This window comes from Carettochelys insculpta, chromosome 19 (genome assembly GCF_033958435.1).
Source record: "Carettochelys insculpta isolate YL-2023 chromosome 19, ASM3395843v1, whole genome shotgun sequence".
NCBI classification, from domain to species: Eukaryota; Metazoa; Chordata; order Testudines; family Carettochelyidae; genus Carettochelys; species Carettochelys insculpta.
This window is the reverse complement of record NC_134155.1, coordinates 10455256-10477807: the sequence shown is the minus strand read 5'-3', so window position 1 is coordinate 10477807 and position 22552 is coordinate 10455256. Positions and strand designations below refer to the sequence as shown.

At 39.8% G+C, this 22552-nt stretch overlaps 1 protein-coding gene across 10 annotated transcripts in view; it reads left to right on the top strand.

Annotated features, from left to right (window-relative positions):
• The window catches only part of NF1 (neurofibromin 1), a 199297-nt gene that overhangs the window by 80505 nt on the left and 96240 nt on the right, over nucleotides 1–22552 (top strand). For all 10 annotated transcript variants that reach the window (XM_075013308.1, XM_075013307.1, XM_075013305.1 and 7 more), the window contains 5 exons: nucleotides 5535–5693; nucleotides 7665–7762; nucleotides 11141–11287; nucleotides 11787–11933; nucleotides 12285–12395. In XM_075013308.1, coding sequence (XP_074869409.1) covers nucleotides 5535–5693; nucleotides 7665–7762; nucleotides 11141–11287; nucleotides 11787–11933; nucleotides 12285–12395 — 662 coding nt within the window. The remainder of the gene's footprint in view (nucleotides 1–5534; nucleotides 5694–7664; nucleotides 7763–11140; nucleotides 11288–11786; nucleotides 11934–12284; nucleotides 12396–22552) is intronic.

The window sequence follows — 22552 nt, the reverse complement described above, 5'->3', positions numbered from 1 at the left end:
TGTGACTCATTGTCTTGTGGGTGATCGCACTCTACAATGTATGAATATGGTGGAAAATCAGCTGGATAGAGGAAGAATGCAAGTTGAGCATTTTGATAATTTGCTCTCATTTTTGCATAAATTTAGCAGAATCTTAATCATGTTTAAATGCAAAAAGTGTGATCTGTACAGGATTGTTGTGAAAAAAGGTTAATCAGTGATTGATGAAGCATGAGAATTGTGGGTAGGTGTGTAAGTGAAGCAAAATACTATTTAATATACGCTGTGTGTTGCTATGTTTTCCATGGCATTTCAGGTCAACTAGAAGTTTCATGGCTGTCATTCTGGGTTAAGAACATGTTTAATAGTCCTAAGTTTTACCTTATTTAACTTATTCTATTTAAGGATTTAAACTTAAAAACCAATTTTGAAATACAGTGCTTTGGAAGGAAACAAGATGTTAAATGTTCCAAATTTTGTTCCTGGAGATTTAGGCTACGTCTACACTAGCCCAAAACTTCGAAATGGCCATGCAAATCGCCATTTTGAAGTTTACTAATGAAGCGCTGAAATACATATTCAGTGCCTCATTAGAATGCTGCAGGCGCGGCACTTCGAAACTGACGCAGCTTGCCGCCATGTGGCTCGTCCATACGGAGCTCCTTTTCGAAAGGACCCTGGCAACTTCGAAATCCCCTTATTCCTAACAGCAGATAGAAATAAGGGGATTTTGTAGAGCCAGGGTCCTTTCGAAAAGGAACCCCATCTGGACGAGCCGCTTGGCGGTGAGCTGCATCAATTTCAAAGTGCCGCGGCTGTCAGCATTCTAATGAGGCTCTGAATATGTATTTCACCGCTTTATTAGTAAACTTCGAAATGGCCATTTGCATGGCCATTTCAAAGTTTTGGGCTAGTGTAGACACGGCCTTAGTCTTGCAAAAGATACAATGTACATTTAAACAATGTATCAGTTATTCACTACTATTTTTGAAAAATATACTAGCTCTCCATGTACGAAGTTGGTTTAGTATTATGCGTAAGCTTTCTGATACCAGGCTTAAAGGCACATTCGAGACCTTTCAGAGGAAAAGCTGAACTTTCTTAATTTTATCTGAAGGAAAATTATTCTGGTCCTAGTGTTTTTCTTTTTACTTTTTTCCTTTCTTTTTTAATTTCACACTACCACACCATCGCTGCTGTGAGGAAATAGATTTTTTGCAATCTTTTTGATCCATGAAAAAAAATGCTTTCTTGTTCTGGCCCTTAAGCAATATTTCTATAACCTACATTATACACGGAGCCAACTGAACAAATCGTACTACTAACTACTTGATGTCTGAAGCAAAATTAAGAACAAGAAGTCTTGTGGCACTTTTTGCATTTAAACGCGATTAAGATTCTGCTAAATTTATGCAAAATTGAGAGCGAACTATCAAAATGCTCATGCATCTGATGAAGCGGCTCTTTGCCCATGAAAGCTTATGCTCCAAAATATCTGTTAGTCTATAAGGTGCCACAAGACTACTACTTGTTCTCGAAGCTACAGACTAATACAGCTACCTCTCTGATACATGAAGCAAAATTGATATACTGGTTGAACCTCTCTAGTCTGGCTTCCTTAGGACCTGACTGGTGCCAAACAAGAATTTTCCAGACCACGGGAGGTCAGTATCATCCAGCATCATTACCAACACTTCTACTATTTACTGGGCTCTTAGATGACATTTGGGTTAAATTACAGCTAAATAACAGCAGAGAACACTAAGGGCCAGGACTTGTGGCTGTAAACTAACTTTTATGGGACCTCAGGAAACTTGGTCACACCCATAAGTAGTCTGGCTAACTAAAATCATGCCTGATTATGGAATTTGCCAGATGAAAGACTTCTGGATTAGAGAGATTGTTGCTGGACGAGAATGCCAGACTAGAGAGGTCCAAGCTGTACACCTAGGAACATTATCTACTGAAGTTGGAGATGTTTGAAATTTAAGTTGGTGAAAAATATTGCAGAATTTCGTATTTAACTGCTTTTTAGTCAGTAGTGGTTAATGGAAATCAAACTTGGTTGCTGTTTACTGATAAAGTGGACTGTGTTTAAAGTTTAAACTGCAGTACAGAGATGTTCTAATAGACTTTGATACTAAAAAGATCAGTGGTGTGAATTTACTAACTTTTAAAAAGACACTGCCTCTGAAATTAATATTATGTTTTGACAATGTAAATTTGGTCTGTCCTTGTCCTGTGGGTTTATCAAGTTTTAAGAATTCTTGATACTTGTATTTGTAAAAGTAGTTGTGGTTCCATAACTAAAAGCTATTGTAAAGAGGGTAAATAGTCCATTTAAATAAAGTTCCCTGTTAATTTTTTTATCCAAATGCTTAACAGATTATAGGTTTTTTTCATGCATTATTAATCATGCCTCTTCATCAGCAAAATTTACATCTTGAGGATTTCTAGGTTCTTTTACCCTTTTAAAATGCACTCTAGCCAGCAATCTGCACAAGTGTTATTGCAATGGTACAGGTTCGCCGCCATCTCTGGGGATCCTAAAACCTTGATGCCTTTTTCATTTTTTTAAAGACACTTAGGCTGCAGTTTACAATTCTTGCAGGCACAGGCCTTGCTGAGCTATGGCTTGCTTTTTGCATCCTTGGCTGTATAGAATGTTCCCTGGTGAGCTATTGAACTTCATGGTGTTCTGTGACAACTATCATCCGCCTTGTGTGTGTGTGTACACACACACACACACACACACACACACACACACACACACACACACACACACACACACACACACACACACACACACACACACACACACACACACACACACACACACACTCTGCTGCTATTTAGTCTGTGCTGTCATTCACCTTTTTGAAGGTACAGGTTGCACCTCCTATTTTGCCATGGTAGGAAACTTGCCAGACCAGGGGAGGTCCAGGGCTTCTACTCCCAGATAGCCCTCTTCTCCCTGGGCTGCTGTGGCCCCAGCCTCCCTCCTCTGGGACTCTGGCCCCCACCAGGACTCCCTGGAGTTACCATGGGCTGCAGCCCCTGCTCCCTAGCTGCTCTATGGTAGCTAAGGGACTCCAGGTCTGTCCCCTGATCCCGAGGGGGAGGGAGGGGGCCCTTGCTCCTCCCCAGCTACTGTGGAGTAGGCAGGGGGCTCTGCCTCCTGGCCGCTGTGCCCCCTCACAGGACAGATGGAGCTCCTGCACCAGCCCCATCCTGGTACACTCCCATCCTAGAACATCTGTGGTCCTGCTTGGATAGTGGATGTTGCAGGTCAGAGAAGCAAAACCTTTCCCTTTTCTACTCTTAACTCTTTTGTGCTTTCTCCATACTTCATTTCTTATGTATAATTGTAAGACAAATCATGAGTAACATTTCATGGACAAAAAAGATAATGAGATGGCTGAACTATTATTGAAGGGGTTTTCTAGTGTCTTCTGCTGTTCTAGAGATCAGGAGGGAGTAAACTCAAGAACCAAAGAACCTAATAAGATAAAAACTCATGGTAAATAGTCTGTGGGGTAGCCGTGTTGATCTGTAGCTTTGCAAAAAACAAGCAGTAATGTTTCTGTTCCATTCATCTGAGGAAGTGGGTTTTACCCACAAAAGCTCCTAACATAACACATATGTTAGTCTCTAAGGTGCTACCAAACTGATTATAAAAACTTAAGGCAAAGTTTAGGCTGTGGGAGTCACACTATGGTAGCTTCAGCTACAGAACAGCTTAAATCCTCGTGAGTTTTGTAACTGTAAACTTGCAATGACAAGATTTGTATTAAAATAACATTATGGCTCTCTTAATGTCCCTTCTAAACAATAAGTTACAGAAGAATGCATTCTGTTTCACAGGCTACTTGGGAAAAAAACCCACATGCTTTTGGATCCAGTCATTGCATTCCCTGTTTGCTTTTTGGGACCTTGAATAGAACTTGTTTGAATAGCAGTCATAAAAATATGGGCTTGAATATTTATTTATCCCTAACAGCATTAGTTTTCCAAAAGAATTTATTCCTGTAGCCTGGAAACAGTTTATATGTAATCCATTCATATGTATAATTTCTTCACAGATTGTCTTACCTGCAGGTTCATTCATTTTCAAATTGAGAAGATGGATCAAGCTGGGGAAATTTAGCTGTATATTAAAAGCTCTGTGTACAGCAAGAAAACAAAACAAAAAAAAAAAACCCTTGTGTATGTGAGGACCAAATTAGTAAGTGAAGCTGTGTAATTTGTAGCCTCCTGCTATTTTATGGAAAGGTGCTCTAAAGAATTGCTGTGTGATTTGGGGGGCATGAACTTCCATATCTTTGTCCCCATTGATCTCCTGCTGTGGGGACAGTGGCAGAAATCAGTTTTAGATCTATTGACTTCAGCTATGTAATTCTCATAGCAGGAGTTGAAGATCTAAAATGGATTTTTATCTCCTAGTGTAGACCTGGTCTAAGATCTCATTGTATAATTCTTACTGCGGTACTCAGATAGTATTTCAGAAGTCTAAGCAGCACAGGTATTCCATTTAGCAGTATAGAAGATACTCTTCAAATGCTTGCATTTTTCAGAAGCCTTTGGAATCAGATTTTTCAGATGAACTAACTTCCAGTCAGTGTAGTGATCTAAGCAGTAACCAGTCTTTCTCTTTAGTCCCTGTGCTCCAAAGCGTTTTGTTTATTTAAATGCAAAGATTCTTATAGTAGTAATTCAGAAAATTTTCTTTCCATAAATTTCATTCTTTTACTTCTACAAAAATATTGTATTTTGGACTGAATCCCAAAAAGTAGTGCCTAAATCTACGTTTTTTGTTTGTTTTCAGCAATTTCTATCCCCATCTTTAGATAATTTTGCTGAACACTGAAGTTAATAAGGAAGGGTAGATATGTACAGGTTAAGAATAACTTTGAATGGCAGAATTCCTCTTTTTTCCAGTATAACTGATCTGTTCTTGACCATATTCAATTTGGCAAAATGGTGCATTACTTCGCTTTGTCAATTTTCATTTATATTGCTATGAAGGTTCTTTCCTCCAAGGTTTAAAGTAACCAGGAATCATAATGTAAATTTCAATGATGAAGAGGCTTCTGTAATGCTCTTCGTATGTTTTTGATCGGGACATAATATGTATTTGAATTGAATGTCTCAGGATCCTAGAATAATTGTCCATGGTAATTTTTAGTGACTAATAATTAAGCTACACAGATTTGTACAAATTTGAGCCTCTTGAATGAAATAATTTCACCCACATGGGGATGGTTGTGTGAGTCTTGCAGTAAAATTATGCATGATCTGCTTTACAAATACTTCTTCCTCTTGTATGTAATTATCATGGTGTTATGGTTTTTAGGTTTCTAAGTCACTATAAATGAGGATTTAAACAATATTTTCAAATCAATGTGATCCTACTCAAACGTATTCAATAATGTATAGTCATGTATGGTGTGGAGTGAACTTAAAATTGGACGACAGCTAAACATTTTTCCAACTTTCCTTCCTCTTTTACTTATAATGTAAACTGTGTCTTTATAATTCTCAACTTCACTTTTTAGGTTGTCAGCCAGCGGTTTCCTCAGAACAGCATTGGTGCAGTTGGAAGTGCCATGTTCCTAAGGTTCATCAATCCTGCAATTGTTTCCCCTTATGAGGCAGGGATTTTAGATAAGAAGCCTCCACCTAGAATTGAACGGGGCTTGAAGCTAATGTCAAAGGTGAATTATTGTATTTTCTTAATTCTGTATTTTTATTTGGACTTACTGTGTTTTCTAGTTGATTTAATTTAGCTTTAATTCTTTATTTCAGTGTCTGTAAGGAGACTTGTAGCTTTAAGTTTATGCTGGCCAGGACCTCCAATGCTTAAATGCATACATTTTCTCTTAATTTTACAGCTCGTTAGAGTTGCAGTTTCTGAACTATGCTTGTATATACATCGTAATTTGAATGTGCAGACTTTGAGCCTAGTTCTTCAGGGGAAGATGTGTGTTACAAATTTTTGATGTCTCCACTAATCTGACTATAAAAGCCAAATGCTATTTGCCTTTCTGCCTGTCTTATTGTTTAAGTGTTAGATTCTGTGACAAAAGATTATACATGCTGGTACAGCTGTATAAAATTCAGATTTTGGGCTGCAGAATTCAGATTGAAAATGAAGTCAGAAGTTAGTACGCTTGTGAAATTAAGCAAAACACCCTGATCTGTGTGTTTTCAGGTTTACTATCTAGAAGGTAGCAGTGCTCAACATTTTGTCCCTGTTCAATTTCAGTTCATTTCTGAAAATTTTCAAAGCCTCATGAAGATTTTGAACTTCAGTGGGTCTACATGCATTAGAAAATTCAACGTGTGTGCCTTACCTACTGTCCTGTATATATTTCAATGCTGAATACAGTTCCAGTACTGCTAAATATACTTATGTAGGAAGTGATCAAATAGCCTGCAAGGCATGTGTGGGCCAATATTTTTTTGGTGGTGGGGGGACACACCAAGATTTTGAGAAGTGGTCAAAATCTTTTCTGTGGAGAGAGTATGGAGTCTGAGATCTCCCTTGATCTGTCCATGAGGCTTGGAAACCAGCCAATGCCAGCTAAGAAATTGTGCTGAACTGTACTGCTCCTAGCCCAGTCTTTCAGCTCTGGTTGGCTGGTTTTGTGCTCTTCACCCCACCCACCATCCAGAAAAATGTCTCCTCTTCTAATGGCCAGCCAATGGTAGCTGAGAGATTTTGCTGGGGGAGGCACATGAAGCTCTCCCCGCTCCACAGCGTAACAGCCAGCCACACACCAGATTAAAAGGTTAGGTTGGTCAGATTCACCCCATGGGCCGCATCTTGCCCACCAGTGCAGTAAGGCATGATGAGCTGACTACAGGCTGACTGTGCCCTTTAAATGACTTTATGAAAAGCAACTTTGCTGCAGCACAAAGAAAATCCCATTGGTAGCTTACCTGAGAAATCTTTGCCAAAGTCTGAAGTAAAACCATAGAAAGTAAGCTTTCTCATGGGCCTGTGGCCTGGAGTCAGCCCAGATATCTGTACTGGAGTTAGAGCCCTTAAGCTTGATCCTTGCAAGCTAAGTCAGCTGACTCAAGCCAGTGAACAGTTTTTAAGTCCAGTGTAGAATACCTTAGTGCACAGCAAGTGGGGCTGATGAAATAGCAGTACATCAAAAGAACACTCATATATAGTAAGTGAATTTTATGCTTGGAAGAACTCTGCCTGTAGACTTGATTCAACTAGTGACCGCTAATTAGCATAGTCACATAAGTACTGAAAGTTTGGGGGAAGAAACACTGTACCATGGCTGCAAAAGAGGAGTAAGTGTCTCCTTATTCTTCAAGACTGCAGGAAAGGCAGTGCAGTGAGCTTGTCCTGACTTTACCTAAATTATTTTCCCCCCTTTCTGTAAAATTTCCCCCTTCTTCCTACTGGCTGAAAGGGAGACTTTAAAGGAGCTGATAACCCTTTACATCCAGTTTGCTGGGCAAAGACCTATTTGCATAAAGGAAGCAGCAGGCACAGTCTACTGAACTGAAATCCATTGAGATGTCTGGCAGCCTTTTGTGTGTGTCCTGTGGATTTTGACAAACAGAAATGGATGTCTGTGCCAAAGTGGGAAGCTATATATAAAAGCAGAATGTGTAACACCTCTGTGTACCTTTAACAACTCAATTTTTGTTTTATTTTTTAGATACTTCAAAGTATTGCCAACCATGTCTTGTTCACGAAAGAAGAACATATGCGGCCTTTTAATGACTTTGTAAAGAGCAACTTTGATGCAGCACGAAGGTAATCCCGCGGGTAGTCTACCTGAGCAATTTTCACCATACATCTTTTCCGAAAATATAGAAACTGAGCAGAATCATAGAACAGTAGGACTGGAAGGGACCTCGAGAGGCCATCAAGTCCAGCCCCCTGCCCCAATGGCAGGACCAAGTATTGTCTAAACCATCCCTGATAGACATCTATCTAAACTGTTCTCAAATATCTCCAGTGATGGAGATTCCACAACCTCCCTTGGCAATTTATTCCACTGTTTGACCGTCCTGACAGTTAGGAACTTTTTGCCTGATGTCCAACCTAAACTTCCCTTGCTGCAGTTTAAGCCCGTTGCCTCTTGTTCTATCCTCAGAGGCCAAAAAGAACAAGTTCTCTCCTTCCTCCTTACGACTCCCTTTTAGATACCTGAAAACCGCTATCATGTCTCCCCTCAATGTTCTCTTTTCCAAACTAAACAAGCCCAGTTCTTCCAACCTTTTTTCATAGGTCACATTCTCTAGACCTTTAATCATTCTTGTCGCTCTTTTCCGGACCCTCTCTAGTTTCTCCACATCTTTTTTGAAGTGCGGTGCCCAGAACTGGACACAATACTCCAGCTGAGGCCTAACCAGCGCAGAGTAGAGCAGAAGAATGACTTCTCGTGTCTTGTTCACAGCATACCTGTTAATGCATCCCAGAATCGTGTTTGCTTTTTTCGCAACAGCATCACCCTGTTGACTCATATTTACCTTGTGGTCCACTAAAATCCCTAGATCCCTTTCTGCTGTAGTCGTTCCTAGACAGTCTCTCTCCCCATTCTGTATGTGTGAAACTGATTGTTCCTTCCCAAGTGGAGCATTTTGCATTTGTCCTTATTAAACTTCATCCTGTTTACCTCAGACCATTTCTCCAATTTCTCCAGATCATTTTGAATTATGACCCTATCCTCCAAAGCAGTCGCAACCCCTCCCAACTTGGTATCATCTGCAAACTTAATAAGCGTACTTTCTATGCCAATATCAAAGTCATTGATGAAGACAATGAACAGAACCGGTTCTAACACAGACCGCTGCGGAACCCCACTTGTTATGCTTTTCCAGCAGGATTGAGAACCATTAAGAACTACTCTCTGGGTACAGTTATGCACCCACCTTATAGTAGCCTCATCTAAATTGTATTTGCCTGTTTTTTTGATAAGAATATCATGTGAGACCGTATCAAATGCTTTACTAAAGTCTAGGTATACCACATCTACCGCTTCTCCCCTATCCACAAGGCTCGTTATCCTATCAAAGAAAGCTATCAGATTAGTTTGACAAGATTTATTCTTTACAAACCCAGGCTGGCTGTTCCCTACTACCTTAACCACCTTCCAAGTGCTTGCAGATGATTTCTTTAATTACCTGCTCCATTATCTATCTTGGCACTGAAGTTAAGCTGCCTGGCCTGTAGTTTCCTGGGTTATTCTTATTCCCCTTTTTATAGATGGGCACTATATTTGCCCTTTTCCAGTCTTCTGGAATCTCTCCTGTATCCCATGGTTTTCCAAAGATGCTAGATAAAGGCTCAGATACCTCCTTTATCAGCTCCTTGAGTATTCTAGGGTGCATTTCATCAGGCCCTGGTGACTTGCAGGCATCTAATTTTCCTAAGTGATTTTTAACTTGTTCTTTTTTTATTTCAACTTCTAACCCTACCCCTTTCCCACGAACGTTCACTACGTTGGGCTTTCCTTCATCAGACTTCTCAGTGAAGACCTAAACAAAGAAGTCATTAAGCATCTCTGCCATTTCCGAGTTCCCTGTTACTGTTTCTCCCTCCTCACTGAGCAATGGCCCTACCCTGTCCCTGGTCTTCCTCTTGTTTCTAATATATTTATAAAAAGCCTTCTTGTTTCCCTTTATGCCTGTAGCTAGTTTGAGCTCATTTTGTGCCTTAGCCTTTCTAATCTTTCTCCTGCATTCTTGTGTTGTTTGCCTATATTCATCCTTTGTAATTTTTCCTTGTTTCCATTTTTTATACAATTCCTTTTTTATTTTGAGATCGTGCAAGGTCTCCTGGTTAAGCCAAGGCAGTCTTTTTCCATATTTTCTATCTTTCCTACACAGCGGGATAGCTTGCTTTTGGGCCCTTAATAACGGCCCTTTGAAAAACTGCCAACTTTCCTCAGCTGTTTTTCCCCTCAATTTTGCTTGCCATGGGACCTTACCTACCAGCTCTCTGAGTTTACCAAAATCTGCCCTCCTGAAATCCATTATCTCTATTTTGCTGTTTTCTGTTCTACCCTTCCTTAGGATTGTGAACTCTGATTTCATGATCACTTTCACCCAAGCTGCCTTCCACCTTCAAGTTCTCTACCAATTCCTCCATATTTGTTAAAATCAAATCTAAAACAGCTTCCCCCCGGTAGCTTTTTCAACCTTTTGGAATAAAAAATTGTCTCCAGTACAATCCAAGAACTTACTGGATAGTCTGTGCCCCGCTGTATTAGTTTCCCAACATATATCTGGATAGTTGAAGTCCCACATCACCACCAAATCTGGGGCCCTGCTTGACTTTGTTAGTTGTTTAAAAAAAGCCTCATCCACCTCTTCCACCTGGCTAGGTGGCCTGTAGTAGACGCCTAGCAGGACATCACCCTTGTTTTTTACCCCTCTTAGTCTAACCCAGAGACTATCAACACATCCATCTTCTATGTCCATCTCCACCTCAGTCCAAGCGTGTACATTTTTAATATATAAGGCAACACCTCCCCCCTTTCTTCCCTGTCTGTCCTTCCTAAGCAGGCTGTACCCTTCAATACCAACATTCCAATCGTGTATTATCCCACCAAGTTTCTGTGATGCCAACGATGTCATAGTTATATTTATTTATTTAGCACTTCCAGTTCTTCCTGTTTATTACCCATACTTCTTGCATTTGTATACAGGCATCTAAGATATTGATTTCATCTTGCCTCCCTGTTTTACCCTGACTCTCTTTTTACTCTGACATTGTTGCCCATGCTGCCTCCCATTTCTGACCCATCACCCAGGTTTCCATGTTCTCCACTTACCTATGGGCTTTGTTCCCCTGCCCCTGTCGAACCTAGTTTAAAGCCCTCCTCACTAGGTTAGCCAGTCTGTGTCCAAATACGGTCTTTCCCCTCCTCGAAAGGTGAACACCATCTCTGCCTAGCAGTCCTTCCTGGAATAGCATCCCGTGGTCAAGGAAGCCAAAGCCTTCCTGGCGACACCATCTTCGAAGCCAGGCATTCACCTCTAGGATGTACCTGTCTCTGCCTGGGCCCCTACCACTGACAGAACAATGCTTTCTCATGGCCCTGTGACCTGTTTTCAGCCTTCTGGACTGACTTTTTTTTTTTTCCTCTTGCTAACCGGAACAATTGATTTTTCTATTTCCTATCAGGTTTTTTCTTGATATTGCATCTGATTGTCCTGCTAGTGACACTGTCAATCACAGTCTCTCCTTCATCAGTGATGGCAATGTGCTTGCCTTACACCGTTTACTTTGGAATAATCAGGAGAAGATTGGCCAGTACCTTTCCAGCAACAGGTGAGAGGTCTGAGTAGTACATGGGCAGGAGTTATTAATGCAATTATAATTCAGGGTAACAAATCAGTTCACATCCTGAGGATTGGCCTGAGTAGAATGACTTTAATTCATTATGTGTTACTTAAAAGAACATTAGACTAAAATACTTCATTTATGGTTTTTTGTCTAAGGAGACCATTAGTTTGCATAACTTTCCATTGCAGTTGTTCATATTACTGTTACCTGCTTAAAGTAATCTACTTGTTTGCCTATATCTCTTTCATATTGAGACCTGAATCTCTGTCATGCTTTTGTACCTTCAACAGATTTCTTTTAGTTGTTCACTAATCCCTGCAATAAAAACTGCAGTAAAAAAAAAAAAAGTAACATTATTTGCCTAAAAATAATTGCAATCAGCAGTTAGTTCACTCACAGTAAAGGAGAGTTACTGGACGAAAGTCAGGAGGCGGGCTGACTAGTTAAGTAGGATTTGTTGTCTTATGTTATGTATTTTCTTTAGGGACCACAAAGCTGTTGGAAGACGACCTTTTGACAAAATGGCTACTCTTCTTGCCTACCTGGGTCCCCCTGAGCACAAGCCTGTGGCAGACACACACTGGTCCAGTCTAAATCTCACCAGTTCCAAATTTGAAGAATTTATGACTAGGTAATGAGGTGGGCTACTTGAAACTGTGAAAAATTGACTTTTTTAAACTTTAAGCTAAGTAATTTGAGGGCCTTTCTGGGGAAGGAAGGGAGGTAGAATCAAATTCTTTTCCACTCAAAAACACAGAAGTAAACTCCACATGGTATGATTTTTTTCCCCCGCAAATGTCAACTTATCACTGAAATGGAAACCTCTGGGGAAAAAAATGTGGCTTATTAAAAATAGTTTAACAGTGCTTAATGAAATATTCAGACCATTCAAAAAGTGCAAATGTACAGTTTTCAGCCTAGATATTTATCTACAAATGATGCCACTGTAATGCAGTAATTTTGCTGTTTTTTTTCTTTAAAGGCACCAGGTACATGAAAAAGAGGAATTCAAGGCACTGAAAACACTAAATATTTTCTATCAAGCTGGGACATCAAAAGCTGGCAATCCTGTTTTCTACTACATTGCTCGACGGTAAGAAAAGTTTTTTTCTCTTGTCTTAAAATAACCACTGTAATACCAGAAACATCAAGTGCCTATATGAAAGCAATATACACTTTTCACAGAACAGGAATTTGTGACTATGTGTGAGATTTGAGGTGAGAATATTTTCTTGTGGCCAGCCAATTTACTGGATCAGAAATTATCAATATAGATTATATGGGCACATATACCTTAAAGTAATTTCCTTCTCTTCTTAATTGATTGCAGAAGAAAAATTGGGAATTAAATGCAAAATGAGGTGGCAGTTGGAGTCAAGCTGGAGTCAAATTTTGAAAAATATCTAAATTCTATTTTCAGTTCTGATTTAGGTATGTAGGATCAAAGTCTCATTGAAAGTCCCCAGGACTTGCACTCCCAGGTGCTTTAAGATGTTTGTGGGGTTTTTTTTGCAAATGGACCTTGGGGCTCCTAAATAAATTAGTTGCTTTTGAAAATTTTATCTATGGACATTATTGTTGAGTTGCTTCCTTTCGATAAGGAAAAGATTTAGTTGTGTTATGGGGTGATACATGTGACATATGCGGAAGTCTGATTAAAGAAATTGGGAGAAAATCAGTTAAACAAGAGAGGAATAGATGGTAAGTTTCACAGACGATTTAATAATAGAATCCAGGACTGCGGACAGTTTAACTGATCTTTCACCATACTGGAACAATTCAGTAAAATAATGTTTTTTTTTTTTTGGTTTACATTTATGTTGAAGGTTTCAAGAAATATCTGACACAAGTTATTCTTTTTTCTGTTTACGAAGACTGATATTACACTGTCATGTCATGTTTAATTTTTGCCTCAAATTACTAACATTAGTAAAATTATTGCAGTTTAATATAGTTATGCATAACTAAGTAGTATTAGTTGTTGTTGACAAAGGATTACACTTAAGCTAAATATCAACAAAAATGCGAACTAAATAAAGTTAAGGTCTTAATCTTGACAAACAAAAAAAACACAGTAAGAATGATGTGAGACGTGCAAGAATTTGATTTCTAGCAGAAAAATCAAAGGAACATTACCTTTTTTTTTGTATATAGTTATCTGAGTTTATTAGGTGAAAACTTTGAACACATGAGGGGAGATAGGTAAGAAGTAGGATCGCATGTGCATAATCTGGTTTTTGTGGGAGATGCCTATACTGTTTTACCAAGCTACATTTTATGCATTAAAATTAGTGTCAAAAGACAAACTTTCATAGCTTACCACTATACATTTAGAGTATGAGCTCTAGCAGACAATCAACTTTGATTTATGGTACAGAAGGAAAAATCAAACAATTTTCTACCTTTTTTAATGTAAAATGTTTGGAAACCAATATTTTGAGAAATTTAACAACTTTATAAACTGAAACTGTTTGTTCAAACATGGTCATTAATATAGCAGCCCTAAGTATAATACCGCTATTGCTCCACAATATTAAAATGTTCACAATTGCTAGGAATGTACTGAAATGACAATTTACTAAAAGTCAGACTGGTGATTCATAGAGAATTTTGATGCCTGAACTTGACTGTACTACCAATGATTAGGAAGTAATGAATGCTATTTTGATAACAATTAAGTAAAACAGTTACATTCACAACCAAATGGTGAACGCAGTAAAAGATGCAATACTAACGCAAATTAAGGTTGTAGCTCTTGAGCCTCCGTAATGCATTGTGCCTGCCCTATTAGATACTGTTGCATTATTTGGTTTAATTCTGGTTCCAGGAATAGAATTCGTGTTGTTAATCGCCTGTGCAGCTGGGGGGTGGGGGGTGGGGGGTGGTGGTGGTGGTGGTGGTGACCTGTGGGGCTGGTGGTGGTGGTGGTCGCCTGTGCAGCCAGGGGCTGGCAGTCATGGTTGTCACTGCACTTGTACTTGATGCAGTGGCTAAATGAGCCTCATTTAAAAGCATGAAAATCACAGCTACACAGCAAAATTTCAGCAACATCTTCTGTCTGTATTAAACATTTCACATATTTAGCATTTTCATGTTGCCTGGCATTCTTGAGCCTTGCAAATATAAAGTATACATTTTTAAAAGAAAACAGCTGTTCCATCATGTTCACTATTACATGATTTTTATTTGAATCAGTTAATAAGCTTAAGCTATTATTTATGCTTTAGCATTTTTCATCATGACCTGTACATTTTGTATAATTGTTCATGCATTAAACATTCAATGATGCAAAGTAGAATGAAATATTTTACCAAAAAACCAGAATTTATAACATCTGTTCTACAATGACAGTATTTTGGCCATTGTTTCCAAAATAAAATTCTTCATTTTTAAGCGGTAGGTATGAAATTCTAACATCATTCTACCTACTTATTTTTAGATGATTAGTTAATTTTGCCACAAGATAATAATCTGTACCTTATTCCAATTTCTTTTTTTTATGGTGGAAGTAGATGTAGATAAGCTTCTCAAGTACCCTTTTGAGTGCAGTCTGTAAATTTACAATTGGCTTTTGCCATTTATGTATAAAATCCTGAATATGTTATCATAAGCGCCAGCAAATAGTTGGCTTCAATCTTTGTATTTGTCTGAGTCTCCAATTTACAGAGCAGCAAACATTAACAAAAATTCTCTCCAACAGGAATGTGAAAGAAGTAAAATTAAAGTTAAGGCTTTTTCCTCATTGCAAAATACTGTACAGTATGCGAGTCTGTAAATGCTTTGAAAACCCTCCCCCATCACTCAAAGAAAATTTCATGCTATGTTCTATTAAAACACTTGAAGTATTAAATGGCAAAAAATTTACAGCTAAATTGTTTTCATAGCTAAAAGGCTGTTTGGTTTAGGAAGACTTCCAGTCCAAGAAATGGATTGGTGTAGCCACTTGAGAAGTGGAAATGCATGACCCGCTACAACTACATTATTAAGAAGTCAGCACTATTTTAATCACACTTTGCACTTCTATTGCCTTTCACATTTTAAAATCACTTTGCACAGACCATTTGGTGCAGTGAGGCCTGTTTTATAATTGTGTAGACATTAGTTTGAAATGGCTTTCTTTTTAGGTCATTTATGCATTTAGGGATTTCCTGGCAGGGATTTAGGGATTCTGTTGACATGAGCTGAGCTTGGGAATGCTGCCTAAGCAGCATAAAGTGTCTCCTGTGAAATTGGGCTCCTCAGCATCCTTCTAATGTGAGTCCTATGGTGTTGAGAGGAAAACCACATGAGAACACCAATAAAGGTCAGTATTGGCTTCTTTGCAGCAAAAACCTGAGGCTTGTGGGCATGATGCCATGAAGAATTGTCTTCCCATCACTTCACCCAGCCTGGCTGTGCTTCTTACTACTGTGGAAGAGATTTCCATGGCATTGGGAGGGAACAGGATAAATAGTGCCATTGAGTCTCCATACCACTTATCCCTTTTAGCAGAAATGCCATAATCTTCTGCAGTGTCAGGTTTTTTGAAGCACAGTCTGTCTTTGAGGACGAATGAATGGTTATTGTTTTGGCTGATGTAGGGGCTAAAATAGTCTTTTTAGTGTCTAATATGAAAATGCAGCTAGCAGTATGAATAGCTGTGTACACAGTGTAACTGTTGAGTAACCTGGTAAAAATTCATTGTGAAAATGAGCAACTAAAGCAGGGTGTGCTCTTAAACAATCACAAAACTGGAAGGGGTTGAGAGATCACCTAGCTGGGTACCCTGCATTCATGGCAGGACTAAGTGTTATCTAGACCATCCGTGACAGGTGACTGTTGATGGAGATTCCATGCCTTCTCCAGGCAATTTATTATTGTGCTTAACCACTCTGACAGGAAGATTTTCGTACTGTTTATCCTAAACCTCCCTTGCTGCAATTTAAGCCCATTGCTTCTTGTCCTAGCTCCAGAGGTGACTCACTTGCATTAAACGATTCCGCATAGTTGATGTATTTTATTTATGAAGTAATAGAGACATGAGTTTAAATGTAAAGTTATGAAAAATGGGTGGCATTTTAAAGCTTTTAACGCTTAACTGATTTTAGTCTATTAATATTAAGTTTTTTCCATTGAAGATTATCCTTTAGGCAACTAATTTTTAATTTCCTTAGGAATGCTTTGGAGCCTCGTTATACTTAATTGTGGCTTTGCTGGAGTGCCTTACTATTTATGAGTAACTCTACTAGGAGTTGTTGATTTGAAACTCAGGTTGGTCTGAGTGTTGTAGTTACACGACAGAAGAACCTTTCCATAAAACTCAGTCATTGAGTAACAGTGATGTAAAGTGAGCCCAGCACTCAGACTGTGCAAGGAGCATACAAGTTTAAACACAATATGTTGTTCATTTACAATCAATTTCATTTTCTTTTCTTCCAACAGAACCTTTAGGTCCTGTCCACATAGAAAGTGACATCAGTTTTGTTAAAGATCTGTTCTTTTTCCCCTTCTGATCCCTGTGTGTATTCCCCTGTGGGTTCATATGCACTGCATCAAGCTGGAGAATTCTAGCATGGTTGCTCTCTTCCATGCTCAAGTATATAAGGGATGGTGCAGACTGACACCTCTCCAGTTTCTTCCACTGCCATATGCCCTGAGTTGGAATCTTCCATTATCAAGAACCTAATCCTCCTCCACATTCTTTCCTGTAATATTTACAAGATTTATATTGTTACTTTAGTTAGCTAGAATCCCCACTGTGGGAAATCTTCGGATTCTTTGCCTTTAAACTTAAAGACCAAGAGCCTGGGTAAAAGAACAGGTTTGTCTCCTTTAACCCTGCTCCTTTTGATCGGTGACCATCACCAGTGCTTTCTCTTCTGTCTTAGAAAAGCTCATATCTCTAAGTGCAATTTCCTGTTTCTTTCCCAACCAAATGTGGCAGGTATGGGAACTCTGGTCTCAGAAGTACCTAATGGAAGGTGTCGTGATACTCTAGTTCAATTTAGACTGAAGAAACACCTCTCACATTCTCCCCCATCCTGCAAGCACGACTTCCTGAGACACTGAAGAGTAGAACAACTAAATCGAAGGATTCTTCAGCTGGGCCTCCTTATGATACTAAGAAGTATTCTCCTAAACAAAAGCAGATCCCCCTCCTAGCTCTGCTAAAAAGAGATCCTGTCCAAGTTGGGCAAGTCTTTGCACACAGGACACAAGGACGTAGATCCTCCCAAGCCTCATGACCATGAGTAAAAGGCAAGTAAGAGGAATGCTTCTGCCACGCTGACCCCCATACCCACTAAAACAAAGCATAGGAAGCTGAAGGGATGTGAATCCTCAGTATTGATGATAGCCAGAGGATTGGATGCTCACTCACCTGGTACTGTGGCAAGTCGGGAGGGAGCCACTAACTGCTAAGAGTGGCTTTACAAAAACTGCAGTGGTGTCTGGCAAGGAGACTCAGCATTTATGTCTCCAGCATCCTACAACACACCAGAGGATGCCTTCATCCTCCTGTACTTGCAAATACCTCCTGGAGCTGGGATCAACCCTAATCAGGGAGACTCTTTACACCAGGGAGAAACTCATGTCCCATTTCATGCACTGTTGTTTCTTGACACTGACACTCATTTGCACCACATCTGACCTGGCCTTTTAATTTTACAGACATATTTCTGTGGAGCTGTCTCTCCCTCCACAGAGGGAGTTCAGTCCTCAGATAAGTTTGTCTTGTGCTTCCAGCCTCATCCATCCACTGTGTAAGGAGGATTCCCCACTCTCAGGATTAATAGCACCCAGACGCTTGAGGACCACCACAGCCTATTTTTCATCCTTAACATTGGCCTTACTGAGGACCATGAGACCCATTGATTCCATAGGAGATCTTACCCAGCCATCTTCCCAAAGAGACCAATCAAAGCCACCTGAACTACTCAGGAGCACAGAGATTAAAATCACTGGTACCAACTAGTAGTTCATCTTCGTCATCTGATGAAACGATTGCTCCAGCCTCAGCTTCTCTAACTGATGGTCACATACAGAGCCAAAAATTTCTTCAGAAAGTAGCAGAAGAGCTTGAGATGCACTTAGAGGATGTGCAAGACTTCATCAGAAGCACATAATATCCGATAGCCTATAGGGACATGCAGACTAGTACTCCCAGTCAATGGCGTACTGGGACTGGCAAGAGCAGTTTGGTACATGCCAGACACTGGTGCTTCTATTCCTAAAAGTAGAACTAAGAAAGCTTCTATCCCCTTTGTCCTGACTAAGGAAGCAGAGGTTTTTTTTCCTACCCACCCTGACCTGAACTCCCTACTCATCCAGGCAGCCACAGAGGATCCAGACAGCAACACAAAAGGCTATCCTTTTTGGCTATCCAGTCCAAGTATTTAAATCTCTGTAGAGAAGGGTTGTTTACTTCCCCCAACCTTCAGTTTAGAATCTCCAACTCTCAGGCACTTCTGATAAACTTTTTATTATTGTTGTTCTAAGTTCTAACTTTAAAGGTAAGCTACCCAGTAGAATAGGGCTTTATTGATGAAGGCAGATGCATGGCAAGAACCTTGCAATCCACTATGCTGATACTGCTTTTAAGATCTGTGGCAGCAACTAAAACTTGCCAGGAATCTTGGCTACACTTCAGGACTACTCAGGGAGGAGCAGCTCTCCACTCCCTGTGCATAGAGGGACCAGCCCTAAAGCAAACAGCAGCTTGCCTCAGAAGCTCTAGTACTGCTGCCCAACCTCTTCCGCAACCAAAAGATATTTCTGATGGGACGCTCAAGAGCCGATAACCAGTAGTGATACCACCTTTACCTGAAATCCCCTTAGATAGTCATGTCACATGTTTTCTCCACAACTCGAGGACAATAAGAGACAGATGGGTGTTGATGTCTTCTGTTCCAAATACACCATCAAGTTCCCCTCTGTTTCCCCACAAAGCCCTTTTCTCTCCCTCTTGAGGGGCACTTTCATGAGGTGGTCCTCCTCCAGGAGACACCATCTGACATTGGGGAGCAATAGAGTATATACTTCTTCAAAATCAAGGAAAACGTTTTACTTGAGAGAGGTTGTAGCCCCAAAAAGACAAGAGGCTTGAGACCTATCCTCAGCCTGCTATGACAGTGTCTTTACTGGGCATTGATACCACCCTCCCTAAAAAGGCACACAATGCACAGTTGCAGTATGGAGCCTTGCACAACAATATTCAGTCTTCTCACAGAAGTTTTCTCAGGTTTGTGGCAGGCAATGACCACTAGCTGTACAGGTTTCTCCCTTTTGGCCTTTCCACTGTACTTCATGAAAGTGCTGTCCATAGTCCAGGCACACTACAGGTGGGATTATTCCACTGTCTTCCTCAGAGACCTGGCTTTTCACACATGCAGAAATTGTGACGTTGGCCTCATTGCAGCTCCGTCTCTTCCATGTTCACAGAGACTGCCAGGGATGCTGGAAGTCTGCTCTGTTTTTTTGTTTTTTTTTATGGCAGTTCTGCAAGCAGCCATACCATTTGCATCTGCACATCATCCTCTGAGTACTGCTTTTCAGCCTTGCACACTGGTATGCCCATAGGGACCACCATTCAAAGAAGAAAAGGAAATTACTTACCTTTTGTAACTGGAGTTCTTCTGGAGGTGTGGTTCCTATCTGTATGCCGATATCTACCATCCTTTCTCAGCTAAAAAGCTCGGTGGAATGAACAGTGTAGCCTCAGTGGTGTGATGTCCCAATCTCTGTACATCTTGAACTCCAGTTATGAAGGGTCGGTAATGATCCTATTTTAAAACTAAACAGATGCAAAATCCTGTGTATACATTCTTAATTCCGTTTATGCCTATCTTATATTGATTTTAGCTTACTTTCCCGGCCTGTTTAATTTGATATAAGTCAGGATAAATTGAATTAAGAATGGCCATGTAGTTCGGTATCCATTTTAATCAAATAGATTCATTATAACTAATTTGTAGCGAAACCAGTGAAAGACTGTGTGAAGGCAAAATACTAAAATACATATGTAGTGCTAAATTCAGTGGCATTTTGAAGAACATGATAGCATATTGTCTCACCAAAACAACTGCTTCATCTTCAATGGGATCTTCATCTTCATCTTCAACCATTGTCTGCAAGTTAAGTATGGAAATAAATCTGTCATGCTGATGTGTACGGCTGGTTACCATTTCTTCAAGACTATTTTTAATAGCCAACATTTTAGCTACAGTCTACCATAGACCTCAAAATTCTTCCCAGAACATCAGTGTAAGATTATCTGAACTAGTAATTTGTCAGTTCAGTATGAGACTTAAATCTGCTTAATTTTGGTGCCTGTTTGAAAACATTAATGTCTTTGGCTATGTCTGCACTAGCCAAAATACATATTCGGCGCCTCATTAGCATGCGGGTGGCCGCGGCACTTTGAAATTGATGCGGCTCATCCAGACGGGGCTCCTTTTCAAAAGGCCCCCGGCTACTTCGAAGTCCCCTTATTCCCTTCTGCTCATAGGAATATGGGGACTTCGAAGTAGCAGGGGTCCTTTCGAAAAGGAGCCCCATCTGGATGAGCCACGCAGCGGTGAGCTGTGTCAATTTCGAAGTGCTGCGGCTGCCCACATGCTAATGAGGTGCTGAATATGTATTTCAGCACTTCATTAGTAAACTTCGAAATGGCCATTTGCATGGCCATTTCGAAGTTTTTGGCTAGTGTAGACACGGCCTTAGCGCAATATGTGGATTATCGCAAATTTCAGGAGGAGTTGAGGATGTTTCTTTAATGTATTACTGCATGTCTTCAGCACCTCACAAGACTGGACCCTGTGTCCTTGCATGTTGAGTATCTTAAGATTTCATTGTTAGGTGAACAAATTTCATACCATTTGAAATCAATATTTCATATTGACTTGGATTTAAAATGTGGAGTAAGTTCTGTCCAATGGATAGTGTGAGAAACTGTCAGAAGGCCCGGATTCTATTTTCTGACTTGAAAGTCCTTCCATCTTTTGTGCTTCCCTATCTGAAAATTAGGGATAATATATACTTGTATAAAGCACTTAGCAGTTTTTGGATGCACGTTGCTATGGAACATTATGAACTATAGTGATTTATATGTCAGCTCCTTGCATGTCACGAGTGTCATCCTGCAGCTATGCCACCTGAGTTCCTCTTTGACTTTACTGGAAATCTGAAGCTGCAGCTTATTCCAAATCTGAAGCACCAAGTCTGGACAATTCAGTGATAGGCCAAGTAAAGCCCAAGGGACTGCTGGCAGCTGTTCATGTAACATCTATCCACAACCGTTTGTTATGCAGTGGTCATTGCAATTTTGCTGTAAGTGTTTTGAGCTGTGCTGTGTGAATGCATAAATTGGGTTTCATAACATGCCCACAGGAGGGAGTATTTGCTTGTCAGTCAACACATTTTTAATGTATCCTAAGATCAGTTGTGTCAGCTTAAATCTTCCTATATTACTACGTAAAAGTTGAAAGAAAAGTGAATTCATTAAGCAATGTAGGAAAAACTTGTCAGGATTTTTCTATTAGTAATTGAGTACTCATTGAAATAGGACAACTCTAGAAGAAGAAAATGGAATGTTAGAATTTAATGGTCAAATGCTCAGACACTTAAGCTTACAAGTTTCTTTTCAAAGTCATCAAACCAGAAAACTGGAAGGGACCCCAAGAGGTCATGAGTTCAGTCCCCTTCCCTTACAGCAGGACCTGTCACCATCCCTGACAGGTATAATCTATATTTCTTTTTTATTTAAATCTTGTCTGCCCCAGACCCTTAAAAGGCCCCTTCAAGGATTGAACTCACAGCACTGGAGTTACAAGGTCAATGCTCTAACCACATAACTATCCTACTTTACTGAAATAAAGATTTCATTATTTAATTCTACTTGCTATGCCCTCCCATAAGCAGGCTAGTATATTCATATTGCAGAACCTCCTAGGATGATCCAAGTATTAAATCAGTCTGTCTAATATTTCACAGTGAAGTGTAGCAGAATCAAACATGGTCGCTTCTACTCTAGAGCTAAAAAATGCAGTTTTTAATATATCTGTATCTTTTCTTCTAATGTTCTTTGGAGAAACATACATAAGTTTTACTAGGAGAGTAAAATATTTTTAAATTTTGTGATTGTGGAAAAGGAGCCGATAGGCTGACAACCTTGGATATTTAAATTCTTCCACAGACCCACTCCAGTTCAAGTAGCAGATTTTGTCCTTCAGTCCTCACCAGGAAGGTCCACTTCTGGGAATCGTGTATTATTTA